Source organism: Choloepus didactylus, chromosome 8, assembly GCF_015220235.1.
Source record: "Choloepus didactylus isolate mChoDid1 chromosome 8, mChoDid1.pri, whole genome shotgun sequence".
NCBI classification, from domain to species: Eukaryota; Metazoa; Chordata; class Mammalia; order Pilosa; family Megalonychidae; genus Choloepus; species Choloepus didactylus.
Window position 1 is genome coordinate 45,415,145 of NC_051314.1, and position 22,084 is coordinate 45,437,228.

General features: G+C 35.4%; 1 protein-coding gene across 4 annotated transcripts in view; it reads right to left on the minus strand.

Annotated features, from left to right (window-relative positions):
- Positions 1 to 22,084, minus strand: part of LRRIQ1 (leucine rich repeats and IQ motif containing 1) — a 250,333-nt gene that overhangs the window by 202,017 nt on the left and 26,232 nt on the right. For all 4 annotated transcript variants that reach the window (XM_037847784.1, XM_037847783.1, XM_037847782.1 and 1 more), the window contains exons 8-10: positions 15,412 to 17,046; positions 6,514 to 6,666; positions 4,305 to 4,455 (exon numbers count right to left, since the gene is read on the minus strand). In XM_037847784.1, coding sequence (XP_037703712.1) covers positions 4,305 to 4,455; positions 6,514 to 6,666; positions 15,412 to 17,046 — 1,939 coding nt within the window. The remainder of the gene's footprint in view (positions 1 to 4,304; positions 4,456 to 6,513; positions 6,667 to 15,411; positions 17,047 to 22,084) is intronic.

The window sequence follows — 22,084 nt, forward strand, 5'->3', positions numbered from 1 at the left end:
GGTGCAGCCCATCTGGAGGGCACGGTGGTGGTTCCACAGGAAGCTAAGCATGGGGTTGCCATATGGTCCTGCAACCCTATTACTGGTTAAATACTTGGAAGAACTGAAAAGAAGGACACAAATGGACATTTGCACAGTGGAGTTTCTGGTATTAGTATTCACAATTTGCAGTGGATGGAGATGGCCTAGGGGTACATCAACTGATGAACATAATGGCGAACTGTGGTGTATACATACAGTGGAATATTGTGCTGCTACAAGAAGGAATGAAGTTGCAACCAGGTGAATGGACATTGCGGACAGTATGTTGAATGAAATAAACCAGAAAAGGAAAACATTATAATGCCTCACTAATATGGACTAACTATAATGTGCAAACTCTGAGAACTGAATCTGAGAACATAGGTCATCAGGGGAAGGCTTATTCTAAAGGTTCCTAGATTGTAAGCTCTTACAGCAGTTACATCTATTCCTGAGTTGAAAGGGCTATTTCTAAATTCTGAGATGCTGAGCTCTTTGTGTCTAACCTGGTTGGTCCCTGGAACTTCGGGTGTCTGTGTGACACCTGAGTCTCAGAGCCAGAGTCTGGCAGCTATGAATATCAGCATTACCCCATACAGCACATGTTAAGGAGTCTGAAAAAAAGAGCTCAGACTTCAACCAGAGATATGAACGAAAGGAACTTGGTTAGGATTTAGGTAAATTAGATTAAAGGGTAAAGGACGATATTGACGGTGTTTTAAAACTTTAACTTCTGTGTGAGACCAAAGGAAGAGCTATCTATTAGCTGTAAAATCTGTATTTTTTTCTTTTTTGGTAACACACTACATAATTTAATTTGCATGGTCAGTTTATTCAAACCCCATACTTACATGGAACTTTGAATAGGGAGTGAAATCTGGTCGGTTTGTACAGTTAGTGTGAAGCCCCGATATATCCCAGTATAATCTGGGCCGAGAATAAAAATGTATTTGCAAAGCCCCCTTGAGGGACTGGGGGAAAATGTGCATATATTAAACTTTCCCACCTGGGGAATAAATGATAGTCTCACAAGCACTGGGGACTACCAATTCAGAAGGCCAAGCCCTCAATCTTGGGGATTGCCCTTATGAAGTTTGTTAGTGCAAAGGAGAGGCTAAGCCTTCTTAAAATTGTGCCAAAGAGTCACCCCCAAAGAACCTTTTTGTTGCTCATATGTGGCCTCTCTCTCTAAGCCAAATCTGCAGGTAAACTCACTGCCCTGTCCCCTACATGGGATATGACTCTCAGGGATTTAAATCTCCCTGGCAATGTGAGACAGGACTCATGGGGATGAGCTTGGCCCTGTCATCATGGGATTGAGAAAGCCTTCTTGGACCAAAAAACGGAAGAGAAATGAAATGAAATAATGTTTCAGTGGCTGAGAGATTTCAAATAGAGCCGACAGGTCATTCCGGCAGTTATTCATATGCATTATATAGATATTCCTTTTTAGTTTTTAGTGTATCAGAAGACCTAGAAGGAAATACCTGAAAACTGCTGAACTGCAACCCAGTAGCCTTGATTCTTGAAGACGATTGTATAATTATATAGCTTACCCTGTGCGACCATGTGATTGTGAAAATTTTATGGTCCCACTCCCTTTATCCAGTGTATGGACAAATGAGTAGAATAATGAGGACAAAAAGTAAATGAATAATAGGGAGGGATGGGGGCATGGGATGAAAGGGTATCCTTTTATACTTAAATTTTTATTCTTATTCTTTTTGGTGTGGTAATGAAAATGTTCTAAAATTTATTGTGGTGATGAATATACAACCATATAATGATACTGTGAACAACTGATTGTACACTGTGGATGACTGTATGGTTTGTGAATATATCTTAACAAAACTGAATTTATAAAAAACATAATGATTGCCTGGTAAGCAAACACAAATGAAAAGAAACCATATCAGACAAGGAAAAACAGAAGACATAGAAAAAACATTAAAAAGACATAGAAGGGAACTTATACTTTTCATGGTTAAAATTCACAATAAAGGTATAATAGTTAAGAATATCCATTAAACAAATAGCATGGCAGCAATATTCATGAAGCAGAAACCAAAGGATCTATAATAACACATTCATAACAGACAAATTTTAAAGAGCTCAACTCCTTCAGTCCAAAGTAGATCAAAGGGACATAGAGGACATCAACCAAATAATTACTAACGTAGATCTTATAAAAAATAAACTCTATAGCCCAATAATAAATGATTACTTGCTTTTCAAGAGCACATGAAACATTCATGAAAATTGTCCACATATAAGATCAGCAAAAAAAACAATAAAAGGAGAAATGGCACAAAAATCATTCTCTAAAAAAACTGCACTAAAACTAGGAGAAAACAAAAAGTTCTTTCCATCTGGAAAGTTCAAAACTCTATGAAATCCTAGGTGAAATTAAAAAGACAACCTAAATTGCAGAACTAACGAGAATGTCTACATACGGACTAAGCAGTGCTTAGAGGAAAATTTATAGACTTACGTATTTATTTCAACAAAAATGAAAAATAATAAAAAAGAACTGAGTTAATCAATTAACTCAAAAATAGCAAAAAAGAAAAACAGAAGAAAAGCAGAAGAAACAGGCATTATCATGCATTAGTGGTAGGAATACAAAACAGTACAGTACATATAAAGGGATTCTGGCAATATCTTCCTCAATTACAGATGCACTTAGCCTTTGCTCCAACAATACAAATTGCAGGAAAATAACTGAAAGATATTTCCACTTATGTATTTTTAAAATTTTTTTTAAAACATAATAAAAAGAAAATCAACAGCAAAGAATATGTAGATGAAGATGAAACATCCAATTAATAGTTAAAAATAACTGAAAGTTATATAGCGTCTCCATGTATTATTCTATTTTCACAAAAGCTTGAAAATTTTCCACAATAAAAATGAAAGGGAAAACAAAACATAAACAAAGAAAAGAAATGATATTTAGGAGGAGCCAGGCTTCAACAAAGACAGATGAAATACAATACAGACTAGTAGAAATACAGATGTTTCTACTCTGCCATCTACTCCCATTCAAACTCCCTGATATTTCAGTTCAGATTGGATGTTCTAATGCTTATAGGACTATGGAACTAGAAACAATGGTTCCTTTTGGGGTGGGGTCAAAAAATTTAAGTCATTTGTACTGTACAAAATAAAGTTTTTATCAAGTTTTTGCCTTTTTGACAATATTTGATTTTTCATTTAACCATTATTAACTCCCTACCAATGTTACCATGCAATGCCTTTGAGGACCTCACACTAAATTGAAAAATAACTGAGGATTTAAAACTAGGTAGTAAATGCCATAATGAGATTTTTTAGTTTAGAATTATTGCACTGGACACAGTATAGAAGTAAGGTGAAACTAAATTTCAGTAGGTAGAAGAGGGAAGTTGGGTGATAAAGAAGTGAAAGAAAGAGCAGAACACTCACAAGTCTTGATTGTAAAGGGTAAGAGAGTTGAGACAATGACTAGAAGTGAATTTGAGGTAAAAGGAAAGCTTTCTCTTCTTTTTTTTTTAAAGGGGAAACTTGAGAGGAACAGCACAACAATAAATAATAATTTGACATAAAACAGATGTAAATAATGATGTAAAGTCCCAGAGGGGACTGAAAGGTACGTTTACAGAAAATAGGACTAGCCTTAAATAAGAAAAAAAACATTTCTGTTCCTGAATTACAGATTGTAAGATATGAGGATGGCTACATATACATGCATACATACATAAATACATATATACACAGGTTTAGAGATGGAGATACTGAGAAGTTTAGGGAGATCCATTCTGATGAATTCTCTTTCTTTCATGTGCTATTGGCAGCCTTACTTAAAGAAGGAAAGGTTAGTACAAGTAAGCCAAGGAGAGCAGTGGTGAAAGGGTTTACCCGGTAACAGTTATGGCAGTTGTTGAGAAGTGTAGAATGCAGAGGTGAAACAAGGATCCATAAAAATGTGATGGCACTAAACTGAGATGCTATTTTCCCCAGGAGAGATCAGACAATTACTGGGTATATGAAAAGGAACAGTAAGGTAAATACAGTAAGTTAGAGGGGCTGCTAATACCTACCCATTTACTCAGTGGTGAAACATATATTAAAATATATAAACATATACTAAGACAATCTTCTTTTCCTAATAAGTCTGAGTAAAAGATTAAGTATGGCATGAGTAAAATATGCAAATTAGTGATAGTGGCCTATTCTTGAAGTATAAATGAAAGAAAACACTATTATGAGAAATAAATGTTTAAATATTTAAATTGCATTCTCACCAATTCGAGTGATTTTATTGTGTGAAAGCTCAAGATTTTGAATATTAGTGCAGCCATCCAAACCATAAAAAGAAGTCAGTTGATTTTTATTAAGAAGAACGATGGAGAGATTTTCCAAATTTTCACAATCAATAGTCTCAATTTGGTTTTCCTAAAACAAAGAACAAATATAATTAGTTGTATTTTAATAGTTTATTAATGAAACATTTAAAGCTTGCAAAAAGGGATAAGATCTCTAAATGAATATATGAGTCTCTAATTTCCAAGAAAACTATGCAAACTACTATACTAACTAGATGAAAATATTAAGTAATTTAATAAAGAATTAATTGATTTATTATTTATTTTTATTTATTATTAATTTATATTCTTTTATAATATAGAAAAGAGAAGATAATATAATAAAATATATCAAACAATCTAAATGAATGATTATGAATGTTTTGCCATAGTCACTACAAAATTGTTATTTTTTAGAAATTAAATATCAAAAAAACTGAAGCCCCCTGACTTCCTCTCCCCTGTTCCTTTGTCCCCTTGTCCTCCTCAAAGAATACCAATATTACAAATTAGGTGTATATCTCTTGTATAGGTTTACACTTTCACGAAACACGTGTGTGTGCACACACGTACACACACACACCCCTCTACAATACATAAAGTACAATATACAATAGTGGTCTCACTCTCAAGATCAAGTCAAAAAAGCAATGGCAAGGCCCTTTGTATGACCTCAAAAAAATAAAAGGGCTCCAAAGAGTCTCAAAGGTGTAGTCCCACATCATCCCTCTAGAGCATCCCCTCTTGAAACGATTAATAAGTATAGTCTTTGTCTAATGGAATGAACCTAACAAAAAGCATTAAATTTTTTTTGTTAAAGGAAATCAAATTGGTGCAAGCACTGCTAGTTTGAACTGAAAGGAACAGAGATAGTTCAGAATGAGAAGGCTCTAGATCCCCCAAACTTCCATAAGAATGAAAAAGGCTGAGAAGAATTCTTAGCTAAATAATGGGGCTGACAGTGGAGCCAAAAGTCCAGTGGTCAGAACCAAGTCAATGAGAAACATTCTTCTGGAGCAGAACTGAATCTCATCAAAGAATTGGTGATATGTGTTCTGTTATGGACCAGCAACTGCTATGAGCTCACCCTTTTTGTATTCCCATACCCTTTTTGTATGGGAATGTCTATGGTAGTTAACAGAGCCCTTTCTCAACCATTGTATGTGAATGTATTGTGAAAAGAATGGATACCTTTCCATTTCAGTTCACAGATCTCAGAAGTGAAAGGAGCTGCATCTGAGCAGATGCATACAATGAATTGCACTTCAGAAGACTGAGCTGCACTTGGACCTGATTTATATGAAAATATTCTATGCTTCAAGACAGAGACTAGTGCCATAAACGGATGAGACTCTGGGGGTCTAGGGGATATGAATGTATTTTGCATGTGGGAAGGATGTGAATCATTAGGAACCAGAGGTTAGATTACAGTAGACTGTTACTTCAGTAGTTCACAATAAACCTTGTGTCCCCAAATTCACATATCCACACAGTCTCCTATACTAATTCTGGAATTGGCCAACAGAGCATCAGCCAGGATGACGCAAGCAGATGCTTAATAAGCACTTACCTATTGGAAGTTGTCTTTTTAGAACACTCACCCTAGAATTGAGCTACCCTGTAAAGAAACCCTAGATAGTCACCAGGAGAGAGCCAGAGAGAGCAATTCCAACTTCTCAGCCATCCCTTCCAAGGAACCGGACATACACGTGGAGGCATCTTGGACATTCCAGCCCCAGATGCCATCTAACTACAATTACATAAGAGAACTAATCAACATACTTTGAAGCAAAAAAAAAAAAAAAGTGCCTAGCCAGGCCTCTTTTGAACTCATGGCACAAAGAATCATAAACAAACAAGTTGTTTGTGGTTTTAAGGTACTAAGTGATGGGGTCATTTGTTATGCTGCAAAAAAGTAACAAAATCAACAACCACATCATCTACAAATAGAGAGAAGTGATTTCCAGGTTATACTACCTAATTATCTTCCCTCTTTGATTCTCACAAATTTAGGGTCTTAGTCTCTGTAGACTTTGAACTATGAGTTATTTTGGTAAATGTATCTCCAAAACTGTAATTTCTTAAATGCAAATCACTTACATATCAATTGACATTTTAAGATAAATAATGAACAGAGCAGTGGGCATACCTGTGCATCAATGTACTTCAGTTTTTTGCAGTTACTCAAGCTATGCAAAGAAGTTAATCCACAGCGTTGAAGAGACAAAAACTGAAGATTTGTGCACTCAGCCAGTGTGGAGAGACTACAACCTGATAAATCTTGAAATGTAACTGTTGTAACCTAAACAAATTCAAGAGAATTGGAATGCACAACATTATCTCACAATACGGAGTATAACCAATATTAGCCTTGCAAAATAAGAAAATTAATATTATATGTTGAAACCCACATTAATTAACAACTCAATTGTAAGCTATCTGTCCTCTTTTTTTGTTCCCCACAAAAGGCAAAATAATGCAATTATCCATGACCAATTTAAGTTCAAAAGTAAAATGCATAGAAGAAATATGGTAATTTATTAACTTCCTGATTTTTCACCAGCTTCACTTTCTTTATTTTTCATGCCCTTGGCGCATAAACAACCCTTATTTTCAGGACTGTGCTACATGTTTATGAACTGCATATGCCAGTATCCTAGAGATCCCAGGATAGTCTCAGGGATCACAGGTCAGGAGACAGATTTCATGTCCAACCTACCATCTATCTACTAGAAAATCTAAACTAACTTCCAAAAACAGAAAAAGGTTCTATTGGGAAGAAATTTATAGAAACTATAGTAAGGAGAACTATGTAATATAATGAAACCATGCAATATAAATAAGATCCTATCACAAGTCTTCTGGATTCTAAATATATGCAGCATTCCTTATTGCTGAATAATGTAATTTTACCCAGAGCACACATAATTTGGGGCAAAACAAATTACCAAGAGGATTTCTGTATTTTTCAAACATTTTCAAGCCTGTATATTTGCAATTTATCTTATTAATGAAATATTCCTTTTGGTTCTATACTTCACATAGCTTTTTCTTAAGGACCTTTTCTATTTTTTGGTCTTAGTTTTAACTAAAAAAAATCAGTATCAAAGTATTTATTCAACTTTATGGCAGCTATTTTAAGGACCATACTTACAGTTCCAAAAGACTGTCAGATAATAGAAATATCTTCAAAGGGATTACTGAAGACATTCCATTTATTAAACTAAAGAACTCTCACCTGAATAAAATGGCAGAGGATCAATGAATAATATATGGGTTCTTTGCTGTAATTGAGTCTATGCATTGAAATAACTATACATGCTAAATTATTTTAGAGTAAGAACACTTCCATATCACCACCACAAAAACCCTAAGGCCAGGTCCCCCATGTAACTGAATATCCATTTTTAAATAATTAGCATTATAGGAAGAGTCTAATGTATATCATACTTAAAACAGAAATTATAAAATATTCTATTAAAACTGAAAACATTTTCTTCCATAAAAACCTGGAAAAAAGTATAAAATTCTTAAGTACAGTAACTTCTCTTAATATGAAACACTGTGCATTACTTTTTAAAATGCAATTTTATTGAGATATATTCACACACCATATAATCCATCCAAAATATTCAGCCAATGGCTCACAGTATCATCATAGAGTTGAGCATTCATCAACACAATCAATTTTAGAACATTTTCATTACTCTCCCCCCAAAATTAAAAATTAAAAATTAAAAATTAAAAAGAACACCCAAAACATCCCATACCCTTTATCTCATATATATATATTTGTCTTTATTTTATTACTCATCTGCCCATACACAGGATCCAGGGAGTGTCAGTCATAAGGTTTTCACAATCAAAGAATAACATGATAACATGATAAAAGCTATATAGTTATACAATCATCTTCAAGAATCAAGAATCAAGCTACTTCATTACAGTTCCACAGTTTCAGGTATTTCCTTCTAGCTATTCTAAAACACTAGAAACTAAAACGGAATATCTATATAATCCATAAGAATAATAATCTCCAGAATGACTTCTTGACTCTATTTGAAATCTCTCAGCCACTGAAACTTTGTTTCATTTCTCTTCTCCCTTTCGGTCCAAGAAGGCCTTCTCAATCCCATGATGCCAGCAACAGGCTCATTCCCGGAAACATGTCCCACGTTGCCAGGGAGACTTACATCCCTGGGAGTCATATCTCATGCAGCGGGAAGAACAGTGAGTTAATCTGCAGAGTTGCCTTAGAGATACAGGCCACATCTGAGCAACAAAAGAGGTTCTCTGGGGGTGACTCTAAGGTATAGTTATAAGTAGGCTTAGCTTCACCATTGGAGAGAAAAGTTTCATAAGGGCAAGCCTCTAGATTGAGAGCTTTGTGCATTAAATTTAACCAAAAGTTTTAAATTCCTGTATTTATGAAAGTGAATGGAAGGACCAAATATTCATGGAGTTATGTTTTAGTTTCCTAGGCTGCTCAAGCAAATATCATGAAATGGGAATTTATTTGCTTACGGTTTTGATACTAAACAAAAGTTTAAATCAAGGTATCATCAAGGCGATGTTTTCTTCCCAATGGCCAGCATTTTGTGGCTGGCTGCTGGTGATCCTTGGTCCCTCTTTCACATGGCAAGGCACATAGCAGTGTCTCTTGGTCTCTCCCTTCTCTTTAGGTTCCATCAATATCCAGCTTCTTGCTCCCTGTGGCTTTCTCTGTCTGGCTGAATTTCACTTGGCTTACAAAAGACTCCAGTAAAGGATTAAGATCCATCCTGACTGAGGTGGGTCAAACCTTTTTAACTGAAGTAACCTCATCAAAAGTTACTACTTACAATGGGTCTACACCCACAGGAATGGATTAAATTTAAGAACATGTTTTTCTTGGGTACATACAGCTTTAAAACATCAAATTCCACCCTCTGAACTCTGAAAGATATGTTCTTTCTACATACACAATACATTCCTTCCTTCCAAGACAACATCCCAAAACCTTAAATCCTTTCAGAAACAATGCTTAGTACAAAGTCTTATCAAAATCAGTTATGGATGTGTTCTATCCTGGGGACAATTGCCCTCCATCTGTGGACCTGTAAAACCTAAAAAATAAGTCATCTGCTTCCAATATACAATAGAAGGAAAGGCATAGAATAAACATTTCTGCTCCCATAGGGAGAAATTGGAAGGAAAACAGGGATCATGGGTCCCAAACAATTCCGAAACCCAGCAGGGCAAACTCCATTAGCTTTCAAGGTCCAAGAGTCATCTACGGAGCAATGCTTTGTCCTTGGGAACTGATGAAGTGGCAGCCCTACTCCTTCCAAGTGCTTATGCAGCCATGCGCTCACCAAACCCTGAGGCAAAGGCTCCACCCTCTCCAGAGCACTGGGGTGGCAGCACTCTTCCTTAACAATGGGGTGGAAGGCAAGCTCTCTGCAAGCACCAGGGAGGACTCACCCTTTCCACACACATGGCTGCGTCTGCTCTCTTGGCCCGAGAAGATGCCTTCCATCCAGACCTCAGCTTCCATAGTTCTGTCCCTGAAGTGATTTTTCTTTCAATTTGTCCCTTTTCTCTCCAGGCTAACAGTTGTCTCATTCATAAAAATTATTCAAAAACTTGTTGGTTTTGCTTGTAGTTCAGAGGGGTCCAAAACATTAGACAAAAGAATTTTCCACAGATCCTGCCTTGGTAACTGTATTTCCAATCCTGACTTCCACAGTAATTGCTGACTGGTCCACACTCAGCTAAACCCTCAAGTGGAGCACTATTTTCCAGGGACATACTTTTCTCAGAATTTTGCAAACCATCAGTTTCCGGTTTCTTTGTGTCCACAAATTCAGTTCTCAGTTTACTCCTTTCCTCTTGTATTTTACTATGAGCTGTAAGGAGAAACCAGGATGCACTTTCCACACTTAGCTTGGAAATGTCCTTAACTAAATATACAAGTTCATCACTCTCAACTTCTGCCTTCCATCTGACATCAAAACTCAATTTTGCCAAGTTCTCCACTTTAAAATAAGGATCACCTTGCCTCAAGCTTCCAATAACACATTTATCATTTTTGTGTAAAAGCTTAATTGGAAGTACCTTTAGCATCCATATTTCTACCAATAGATTCTTCAAAGCAATCTAGGCTTTTTCTATCAAGGACCTCACAATTCTTCCAGCCTCTACCCATTATCCAATTCCAAAGCTGTTTCCACATTTTTGGTATTTGTTATAGCAGCACCCAACTCTCCTGGTACCAACATCTATTTTGATTTCCCAGGCTGCTCAAGCAAATACCATTGAATGTGTTGGGTTAAACAATGGGAATTTATTTGCTTACAGTTTTGAGGCTAAAAGAAAGTCCAACAAAAAAAGCATCAAAGTGATGCTTTCTTCCCTAAGATGGATGTTTTGTGGGTGGCTGATGGCGATCCTTGGCTCCTTTGTCACATAGCAAGGCATGTGAGGCACCGCTTGTTCTCTCCCTTCTCTTCCATCAATGTCCAGCCTCTTTCTTCCAATGGCTTTCTCCGTCTTGAATTTCACTCCACTTAAAGGGACTCCTAATAATAAGATTAAGACCCATCCTGATTGAGGTGGAATGGAAGTAACTTCATCAAAAGTTTCTACATACAATGCGTCTACACCGACTGGAGTGGATTAAATTTAAGAACATGTTTTTCTGGTGTACATACAACTTCAAACTGCCACAAGTTATAAAGAAGGAATTTAGTTACTCCTTGCCTTTTAGTAGCAAAAGTGATAATCTCTATTTTTTAAACTTAAATGTAAACAGACATTTCTAGTTTCATAATTATTTTAGAAAGTTCTCAATGATTCAAAACCTAAAACAACTTTTAAAACAAATTTCAGTTGTTAAAATCTTTCAGAAAGAAAATATAGCCATTCATTTATGTGGAGACAATTTCTGTGTAGTGCCCATTCAATCTGTATGCAAATTGATCTTATAATTTCTGTAATTAGAAAACTGGATCTATATTTAAAAGTAAAAACAATATTTAGAATAGAGCACTTAAAAGCTGAGCAATAATACCCACATATTAACAAATGCTACTCTATATTATAATTTGTATTATTCTGATTCAGTAATATGCTGCTTTCAATCAACTAAGCTTAAGTTCTAGTTATTTTTGATGTGACAATTTCCTTAGCTTAATTATATTACAGTACATGAGTGACAACTGCTGCAGTGTCCTTATTAATAGCATCTGATTTTGAATGAGTAGTTTGATAATATTTCCTCCTCCATTTTAATGTACATTTTAAAAATATCCTTAGAATATGGCAATTAATTCTTCATCCCACCCTAGATTTCCCCCAACATATAAGATCAAAATAAATTTTATATTATTTATTGGTACATGAATGACAATTATCACATAAATAAAACTCTTATGCTCCAAAAATTTAGGTCAATATAGATTGACCAGCCCGAAAAGCAGCAACTGGAGAATGAGGGATATTCATAAAACATTTCTTAAATAAATGAATGAATGAACTGCCTTAGTGTTGTGACAAAACTCAAACATAATTATAATATTAGTAGTTTCTTTCCACCATAAAGGATATTATAAAAATATTTGAAAAATTTATCATTTGGGGCTATCATGATTTGAGAATTAACTGTTCCACATAAAGAATCTATAAACCATTCTTTATGTTTTAATAAAAGACCACAAGTCAGTTTTCCATTTAATCATCTATAATTCCTCTAAATCCTTGACATCTGGTGTAGATAAAATTACCTTACATAACTGTATATTTTTTAGACAGCTCAGTCTTGATTAGTATTGAGTTCAATCTAATGAGTGAAAGTCATCTATAATAAACTGTAATCACAAAAGTAACAATTGCAATGTCTTTATTTAATTTTATTTTATTGCTTTTTGCAGAACATTTGTTAAATGCTACAATTTCAAATCTATTAAACACAGGGTAGTAATATTATTTAAAGTATCAGCTGCAAAGAAATAGTCTCAGGTTTGATTAGTGGCTTAAAAAAAACAGCTAGACTCTAACTTCAAGTAATTCATTGTATCATAATAACACCAGCTTATTATAATTTACCTTGTATAAGGGAAGTGAAGTATCCTGTTCTAAAAGCTAATCAGCACCTAAAACATTATTATTTATACCATGTTTTAAGGAAATATTGAAAATCCTTAAGCTTAGTACTTTTTATGTGTGTTGTGGGTTTTATTTAAACAAGTGACCATTAGTAACAAAATACCATAAATGAATGAAGGAATGAATGAATGAATATACTAAAACTCAAAAAAATAAGAAAATTAATTATCTATAATCATGGTTCCTTAGTTATATCCTTATGGGATATTACTGCATATAGTAGGATGATCTAGTATTTTCTACTTTAAAACTTCTTTGATGAATCAGGCTATTAAGCAGTCCTCAAAAATCCATTTACCTTTCTTTTCAGTTGCTTGAGATGCACATTTGCCAAGTGACTATTATATATTTTACGATCACTATGCCTCTTCATGTATAATACTTTAAAACTCAACAAATCTGTGAAATAGGTATTTCTATTCCCAGTTTATGGAAGACAAAACTGAGGCCTAAAAGGTCAACTACCTTGCCCCAGATGAAACAACCAGTAAATGGCAGAAATACAAGTAGAACCCAGATCCAAATCAATACAGGACTGGTTAGCAATTTATTAAATAACACCAATTTTTTATATCACTTTCCTTTCTAATTAATGCACTACCTAAAAGGTAAGGCTAGTAGCAATATGCACAATAGATTAAAATTCAGTGAACTACTTCTTGGATTTATTTATCCAACCATTTATCCATTCTCCCACACATCTATCCCACAACCAGGTAATGAAATCCACTATTTGCCTAGTAACATATAAGGCAGTGTGGAGAAGATCTGAGCCTCTCATGTGAAGGCTCAAAATGAGAGATTAAAATAAGTAAAATTAAATTAATTTCTGGGAAGAATTCCAGAAGCTTTTCTCTTCCAAAAGTCCTCTCCAGGAGGACCTTTCAAAGATGGCAGTGGGTGATCAGGATAAGGACAGAGCTATGAAACTACCATATTAGAAAAACAGAGTTGAAAGTGAATCAATGGACCAGAAGCAGTGGGGAATGAAGACACCAAGGTAAGCCATCTGCCAAACAGGATCACTACAGGAGTTGTCTGGTAACATAAGATAATATTTTATAACACTATAGTACTTAGCACATTCACACATATTTTTCATCACAATTTTGTATATTTGATGTTTCAAAGAAAAATTAAATGCTTAAAAGAGATGATTTGACTAGTGGTCAGAGTATCACAGGTTCCTTTACAACACTGCTACACAACCTGGTTCCTGAAACAGTTTATTATCCAGAAGCATTGTAAAAATGCAGAAGATTGGGTCACTGGACCAACTGAATCAGAATCTACATTTTAACAAACCCCCTGGTGATCTGTATACACATTAAAGTTCATGAGGCCTTGCTCTAGAAGTAAAAGAGTTAATCCTCACTGTAAACTGACAAGAGCTTCCTAAAAGACACAGAAGGTGGCCAAGGAGGCAGAGGTTCACATAATCTTACCTGCCTCTGTGCTTTTCTCGTTGGATAGAATAGAGACTTACAGTGAAAGGGAAGGACACTACCATTTCTATAACTTCAGTTTTACTTTTGAAACAAATAAAATGTAGGTATGTGGTTGTCACTCTTGCTTAGCTCAATAAAATATTCATGAGGAAAACTACTTTAAATAAAATAGAAGTGTGTCATCATAGTGGTAAGCCTGCAGTTATGTCCTAGGGAAAGGAGAGTACAAAAAAAATGGTTCCAGAGATAACACAACCAAAGAAATACAATAATAGAAGAAATGATGAGAGATTGTATAAGTAGCTTCATACGTCTGATGGTTATGGCAAATACACTGACTAGGAAATAGAGGGTACTTCAAAGTATATGTCCTAACTCTTCTTGCTTACGATATTGCTCTTTCACATCCCTGGAGTCTCCCTGAACCCTTTGTCCTATAATCCTCTTACAGAAAACTCTGAAATCTTATTTGCTGTTATTATCAAAATCCATAATTGTGCATTTACTTTTGTATTTGTTTAAAGTCTGTTTCCCCAACCACAGTAAGTTCCATAATGGTAAATACTTGGTTTTCTTTGTTTCTGTCCCTTTAGTCCAACAATGAATACTGATTGATCATTTTGGACAGATGAACATTTGCTGAGTGAAGGAATGGAGGAAAAAAAAAAAAAAAAAAAAAAAAAAAATATATATATATATATATATATATATATATATGAACGTTTCTTCTCCTAGACATCTTTTTATATCAAGAAACTAAATAAATTTTATTGAATAAATTTGAGTTGCAGGCCTCATAAATCCTTTCTAGTACTGTTTAAAATATTCTTCCTTGTTTTACCACACATTGCTAGTTTCCATGTTGGTTGAAACCCAAGGGGTCCGTAATCATAGAAAATTTGTAGCATTTGGTAATAACTATTTAAAATTTTAGGCATTTGTGGACCAGGTTTAAATTATAGCCTTTCATAGCACATGATTAAATAATTAACTTTCTATATAGAAATTCTAGGGTTTTCTCTATCCTTGTAAGCCCTACTTTCACAGCACTTAGTCTTATACGAAGAATTCCACCTCATTCCAAAAAGAGCTACTAGGTGGTGTGATTCCCCAAGTCTAAAGCAAATTTCTAATTGAATATCAGCCTCCTATCCCACAACTCTGTTCTCTTCTAATCCAACCATGAATTCCCAGATCTCTCCATTCTTCGAGGTTTAATAATGAAAAATAACTGAAAGCTTTATATACTGTTTCATTAAGGGGTAAGATGCCCTAAATAATTTTAATTGGTGAGATCTTTTAAATGTATCTCCTCTCAAATGGGGCAATAGCAACTTCATCAATTAAAAAACAGTTGCTGGATATAAAATATGCCTTCTTCTAGAAACTGAAAAATTACATTTTAAAGAACCATGGCAATTAAATATGAAAAGGTGTTAGAAAATTAGAAATACCTGCTGTAAAGTATTCCAGGAACCACACTGAAGAATGTGCTGTGTATTCAAAGGAGGCATGGCATTGGCTGGGAATTTCGCAATCCTCTTTCTTTTAAAAATTTTCTTTTGTTGATTTTTCTTGAATATTTCAAACCAGGGTTTAAATGACTTTATCCAGGCTAGCCTCTTTTCTTCAATAGAAAATATCAGTTTTGGTTTCGGTATACAGCATGTCATGATACTTTCACAATCAACTCTATTTTCATGGCATTCTTCCTGAAGTTCGTTAATATCAAATTTTACAGAGTTTGCTTCGTTAGAAACCAAGAAGCTTTTTGCTTTACAGTCACCTGAGTCTACACAAGGAGTTTGTTCTAAAATATAATCTTGTTTGTTTATTTTGCCTTCTGTTTTTATTGTGGTATCACTGGTGTTAAAAATGTCACTATTCAGATAATTAATTTTTGAATTACCCTCAATTTCTCTGGATTTCAAATCTATTTCTTCTTCTTGTAGTACTGCATTTTCCCCTATATTTTCAGAATTTTCTGATTTAAATGGTGGTAGTATTTGTTTCATTGAAAACATTGAACTATCATTCTCTTCAAATAATGATCCATTCTGTTCTGGTATCCTTTCTTTTTCTATTTCTTGTACCTTTTCCTGTTGATTATTTTGGATTATTTTCTGTGTGTTATTGATTTTCTCCTCACTAATTCCCTGAGCATGTACTAATGCTATTATTTGGGCTTCTGGTTCCACAATCTCATTTATGTCATGTTTCACTGTTTCCTCTTTTTGTATTTCAGATTTAAATTCTTGCAGCTGAAATTGTTCTTTCATGTTTGCTTTTAGATCTGAGCTGTCCAAATCAGGCTGTTTGTCTACATTTTCATATTTTCTTTTTTGATTGACCAATTTCTCCAAACACTGTTTTGCTAGATCTCCATTTTTTTCTTCCACTTTTAATTCTGCCAAAATTGCTTGGTTTGACATAAATTCTTCAAATTGCACTTGTATTGCTTCTTTCAATACTAGCTGTCTACATACATTTTCTTTCTTATTTGATTCTTCATCTGTGACCAGCCAAAGGGGTCCATCTGCTTGCTGTATTAATTTTTTATCCACTAGCTTTCTGGCTATCTCATCTTTATTCTTTGATGTATCATCATCAGTTACAAGTTTGGTGTTATATTTTCCTTTTTTGAATGCCTGACTTATTATTAACTGTTTACTTGCATCTTCCCTTATTCTTAATTTTTCCTTGTATAATAGATGTTCTCTTTCTAGTCTCAGAATGTTCTTTTTTTCCTCATATTCTTTTACTCTCTTTTTCATTTCCTCTTGCTTCTGCTTTCTTATATCTTCTTCTATTCTTTGTTCCTCCTCTAATCTTTTTCGTTTTTCTTCTTCCCTCTGTCGGATTTTTGCTTCCTTTTCTTTCCACTCTTGTGCTTTCCTTTTAATGTTCTCTACTTTTTCTTTAATGATTGGGCCATATTTTTTGTAGATGACGAATGCTTTATATTTAGCTTGAATTTTTACAGCTGCATTATGCTGCAGTTTTAACAAATGCATTTTTTCTTTCTCCTGTAGGTCCTTAAATCTTGTTCTTTCCTCTTCCATTTGTAATTGCAAGTTTCTAATAAACTCCTAAAATATAGTAAGATGAGAAATAGTTAGCATACAATTAAATGTATGATGTTGTTAAAATATCATCTAAAATACAGATTGAAAACAAATACCAAAACTAAATTCATAATGAAATTATTATAAAAGTCACTTAAAGGGAATGAAATAATTTATTTTGAATAGTACTAACTTTTAAAATATTTAGGAGATTGGATCAAGTCAGTTGATACTCTAATGTATGTGTGCAACCTAAGCCACCCAGTTATACATTGAGGTATTCCTGGAAAATAGAAAACATTTGAAATCAGAATGAAACAGAGGAAAAGCAAGGTAAACCACAGACCAAAATTCATGTAGGAGAAATTACTTCAAAGCTTTCTGAATCTCCTTTCTGGTAAAGCAGACTTTCAGAGCTGGCATAGGGATTAGGTCAGGTAGTCCACACTTATAAGCAATATGAAGAATGAGCCTACCCATATCTTATACCTCCTCAAATATCAACGGTGTCTGGTTCTACAAGCACATATTACATTGAAGGAGATAATTTGGAGTTAAATGAAAAATACCATTCTTACTAGAGTCCTAAAACAAAAGCAAACATACCAACAACATTCATCAAGTATTTGAGGGAAACTAACACCAAGAATGAGGAGGGAATTAATTCAATAAACATAAGGAAGAACCAATTCCTAAGAAAAGAAAGCTATTACAATAAATGGAATAAACCCTTAGAAGAAGCATAAGGGTTTTTTAAGAAAAAAAATTGTTTAAACAGGAATAAGTTCATATTAAAATGAAATGCAGCTGATGCTCAAAAAAATTATGACTCACTCAAACAAAAAAAATCAATTTAGAATATCTATACAGATGATTGGCTGAAGAAGAACTTCAAAATTAGATGACTAGATGTTTTCCTACAAAACATTATAAAATAAGATGTGAAACATATGATAGAGACACTGAGGTACAAAGATAATCAACAGAGAAGCTCTGACATACGACTTCCAAAAGAAAGAACTGGGAAAAATTGAAGGGAAGAGCATAAAGGAAAAGTAATTTTTGTAAATAAACAAAAAGGATATAGGATATGAAAAAATGTTCAGCTTCACTAGCTATTAGAGAGATGCAAATTAAGACCACGATGAGATACCATCTCACACCAATTAGAATGGCTGCCATTAAACAAACAGGAAACTACAAATGCTGGAGGATGTGGAGAAATTGGAACCCTTATTCATTGTTGGTGGGACTAGATAATGGTACAGCCACTGTGGAAGACGGTTTGGCGGTTCCTCAGAAAACTAGATACTGAGTTACCCCACGATCTAGCAATTTCACTTGGTATATACCCAGAGAATCTGAAAGCAGTGACACAAACAGATATCTGCACGCCAATATTCATAGAAGTATTATTCACAATTGCCAAGAGATGGAAATAACCCAAATGTCCTTCAACAGATGAGTAGATAAATAAAAAGTGTAGATACACACGATGGCATACTATGCAACAGCAAGAAGGAACGATATCATCATGAAACATGTGACAACATGGATGAACCCTGAAGACATAACGCTGAGAGAAATAAGCCAGGCACAAAAAGAGAAATATTATATGCTACCACTAATGTGAACATTGAAAAATGTAAAATAAATGGTTTATAATGTAGAATATGGGAGAACTAGTGGTTGAGAGCAATTAATGAAGGGGGAACAATAGCCCAACAAGAACAGATAAGCTGTTGTGCGTAAATTTAACGTTCTGGGAATGCCGAGGAATGACTATGGTTTGTTGATTTCTGGTGGGTATGGTAGGAACAAGTTCACAGAAATCTTGCTATATTAGGTTATTTTCCTGGGGGAGAGTAGGAAGATGTTGGAAGCAAAGTAGTTATTTTAGGTTAGTTGTCTTTTTCTTACTCTTTTGTTATAGTTTGTTTGAAATGTTTTTTTATTGCATTTTTTTTTAAATTTAAATAGTTAATAGTTAATTTAAAAAAATTTTAATAAAAACAATGAAAAAAATATGCAGAGTCCCCTTGAGGAGCTGGTGGAGAATACAGGGGGTTGGGCTTCCCCACCTCGATGGCTGCTGATGTGCTCACAGAATAGGGGATTTGTGGTTTGATGGGCTGAGCCCTCTACCACGAGACTTGCCTTTGGGAAGAGTGTTGCTGAAAAGGAGAGTCTAGGTCTGCCTATAATTGTGCCTAAGAGTCTTCTCCGGAATGCCTCTTTGTTGCTCAGATGTGGCCTCTCTCTAGCTAAGCCAACTTGGCAGATGAAATCACTGCCCTCCACCCTATTTGGGATATGACACCCAGAGGAGTGAATCTCCCTGGCAACGTGGCATATGACTCCTGGGGAGGAATCTAGACCTGGCATCGTGGGATGGAGAACATCTTCTTGACCAAAAGGGGGATGTGAAAGGAAATGAAATAAGCTTCAGTGGCAGAGAGATTCCAAAAGGAGCCGAGAGGTCACTCTGGTGGATACTCTTATGCACAATATAGACAACCCTTTTTAGGTTCTAATGAATTGGAATAGCTAGCAGTAAATACCTGAAACTACCAAACTACAACCCAGAACCCCTGAATCTTGAAGACGATTGTATAAAAATGTATCTTATGAGGGGTGACAATGTGGTTGGGAAAGCCATATGGACCACACTCCCCTTTGTCCAGTGTATGGATGGATGAGTAGAAAAATGGGGGCAAAAAAAAACAAAAAAAAACAAAAAAAACACCCAGTGTTCTTTTTTACTTTAATTATTCTTTTTCACTTTAATTTTTGTTATTATTTTTGGGTGTGTGGTAATGAAAATGTTCAAAAATTAATTTTGGTGATGAATGCATAACTATATAATGGTACTGTGAACAATTGCATGTATGCTTTGTATGACTGCATGGTATATGAATATATCTCAATAAAATTGAATTAAAAAAAGATATAGGATAAAGAGTTAACTTAATAACATACACACACATGACACACTTAGATAGATGTCAGCAATATTTCGGAACTCTAAGGAATTTAAACTCCATGAAAGCAGGGATTATTTTGTTTTATTCACTGCTTTATCCTAAGTGCTTAGAGCAGTTGCTTGCACATGATAGAAAACCAGTATATATATACGTGGATGAATAAATTAACAATTCTAAAGCTTAAAAAAATGTAAGGAATGAGTATCTCATTTGAAATCCTAGTATCATAGGCAAAAATAAATAAGCAATAGAGTCATATCTTTAAATTTCTAAAACTAAATGTTAATAAACCTGGATTCTACACCCAAGGAAACTAAGCATTCAATTTTGAAGGCAAAATACAAACATTTTTGTGTGCAAAAACATTCAGAAAATTTACCACTCAAAAACATTTTATGACAGAAGAATTCAAGGATATACTCCAGGAAATGAAAATAGAATCAGAAATCAGGGGAAACTCAGCATTGGAGAAACACTTGGGAGCAAAGAAATCATTATCATTTAGAACTTAATTTGTTTCATTCCAGTCTTCTGTCTTCCAGCATTTCACTTCAGGAATCAGTTGTTTATCTTACTCTAATTCCATTTTAGGTAATTTGGGGTTGTACCGGTTTGAATGTATTGTGTCCCCCAAATGCCATTATCTTTGTGGTCTTGTGGGACAGACGTTTTGGTATTGGTTGGATTTGCTTGGAGTGTACCCCACCCAGCTGTAGGAGATGATTCTGATGAGATGTTCCCATGGAGGTGTGGCCCCGCCCATTCAGGGTGGGCCTTGATCCGTGGAGCTATATAAATGAGCTGACTCAAAGAGAGGGAAACTGAGTGCAGCTGGGAGTGATGTTTTGAAGAGGAGCAAGCTTGCTAGAGAGAACCATCCTGGGAGAAGGCAGTTCTGAGGCCGGAGCTTTGGAGCAGACACCGACTGCCTTCCCAGCTAACAGAGGTTTTCCGGACGCCATTGGCCATCCTCCAGTGAAGGTGCCCAGTTGCTGATGTGTTGCCTTGGACACTTTGTGGCCTTCAGACTGTAACTGTGTAGCAAAATAAACCCCCGTTTTATAAAAGCCTATCCATCTCTGGTGTTTTGCATTCTGCAGCATTAGCAAACTAGAACAGATTTTGGTACCGAGAGAAGTGGGGTGCTTTTGCTGCTGAGTTTGCAGATACCAAACATGTTGGAACGGCTTTTTAAATGGATAATAGGGAGTTTCTGGAAGAGTTGTGAGGAGCTTGATAGAAAAGGCCAAAACTGCTTTAAAGAGACTGTTTGTGGAAATATCGACTCTAAAGATACTTCTGATGAGGTCTTGAACAGAAACGATGAACGTGTTGTTGTGAACTGGAAGAAAGGTGATCCTTGCTTTAAAGTGGCAGAGAATTTGGCAAAATTGAGTCCTGGTGTCAGATGGAGGGAAGAATTTAAAAGTGGCAACCTGGAATACTTAGCTGAGGAGATCTCCAGACTACATGTGGAGGATGTATCCTGGCTTCTCCTTGCAGCTTATAGTAAAATGCGAGCGGAGAGAGATAAACTTAGAACTGAACTCTTGGGTTCAAAGAAATCAGAAGCTGATGGCTTGGAAAATTACGAGGTTCCAGGGGGTGGAATCCCAGAAGCTACAGCCCAACATGAGGATGTGACCAAATGTGAAGCCCAGCCACTGTTTCAGTGCAAGCCAAGATTGGAGATGGAATTATCCAGAAGGGATTTGTGGAAAGTCCTATTGTCTGATGGCTTTGACCCCTGTGTGCTTCATGCAAAGCCAACAGAATTTTTACGAGATCTTTATAGACAGAGCCATTGCCGGTCTGGACTGGAGGAGACAGACAAGGAAAAAATTAAAGGAAAAATTTCTTCAAAGACAGAGCCATGGAGGTTGAGGTCTGGAGTCACGAGGTCTCGGGCTGAGAGAGCGGAGCAGCCCACATGCATGGAAAGGGTGAGTTTGCCCTGGAGGTCGAGGGCGGGCTTTCCGCCTCGATGCTCTGGAAGAGTTTTGCCACCTCAGGTCCCAAAGATGTTGGAGCACATTCCCAAGGAACTGGGGAGAGCCTGGCTGCCACCACACTGTTCT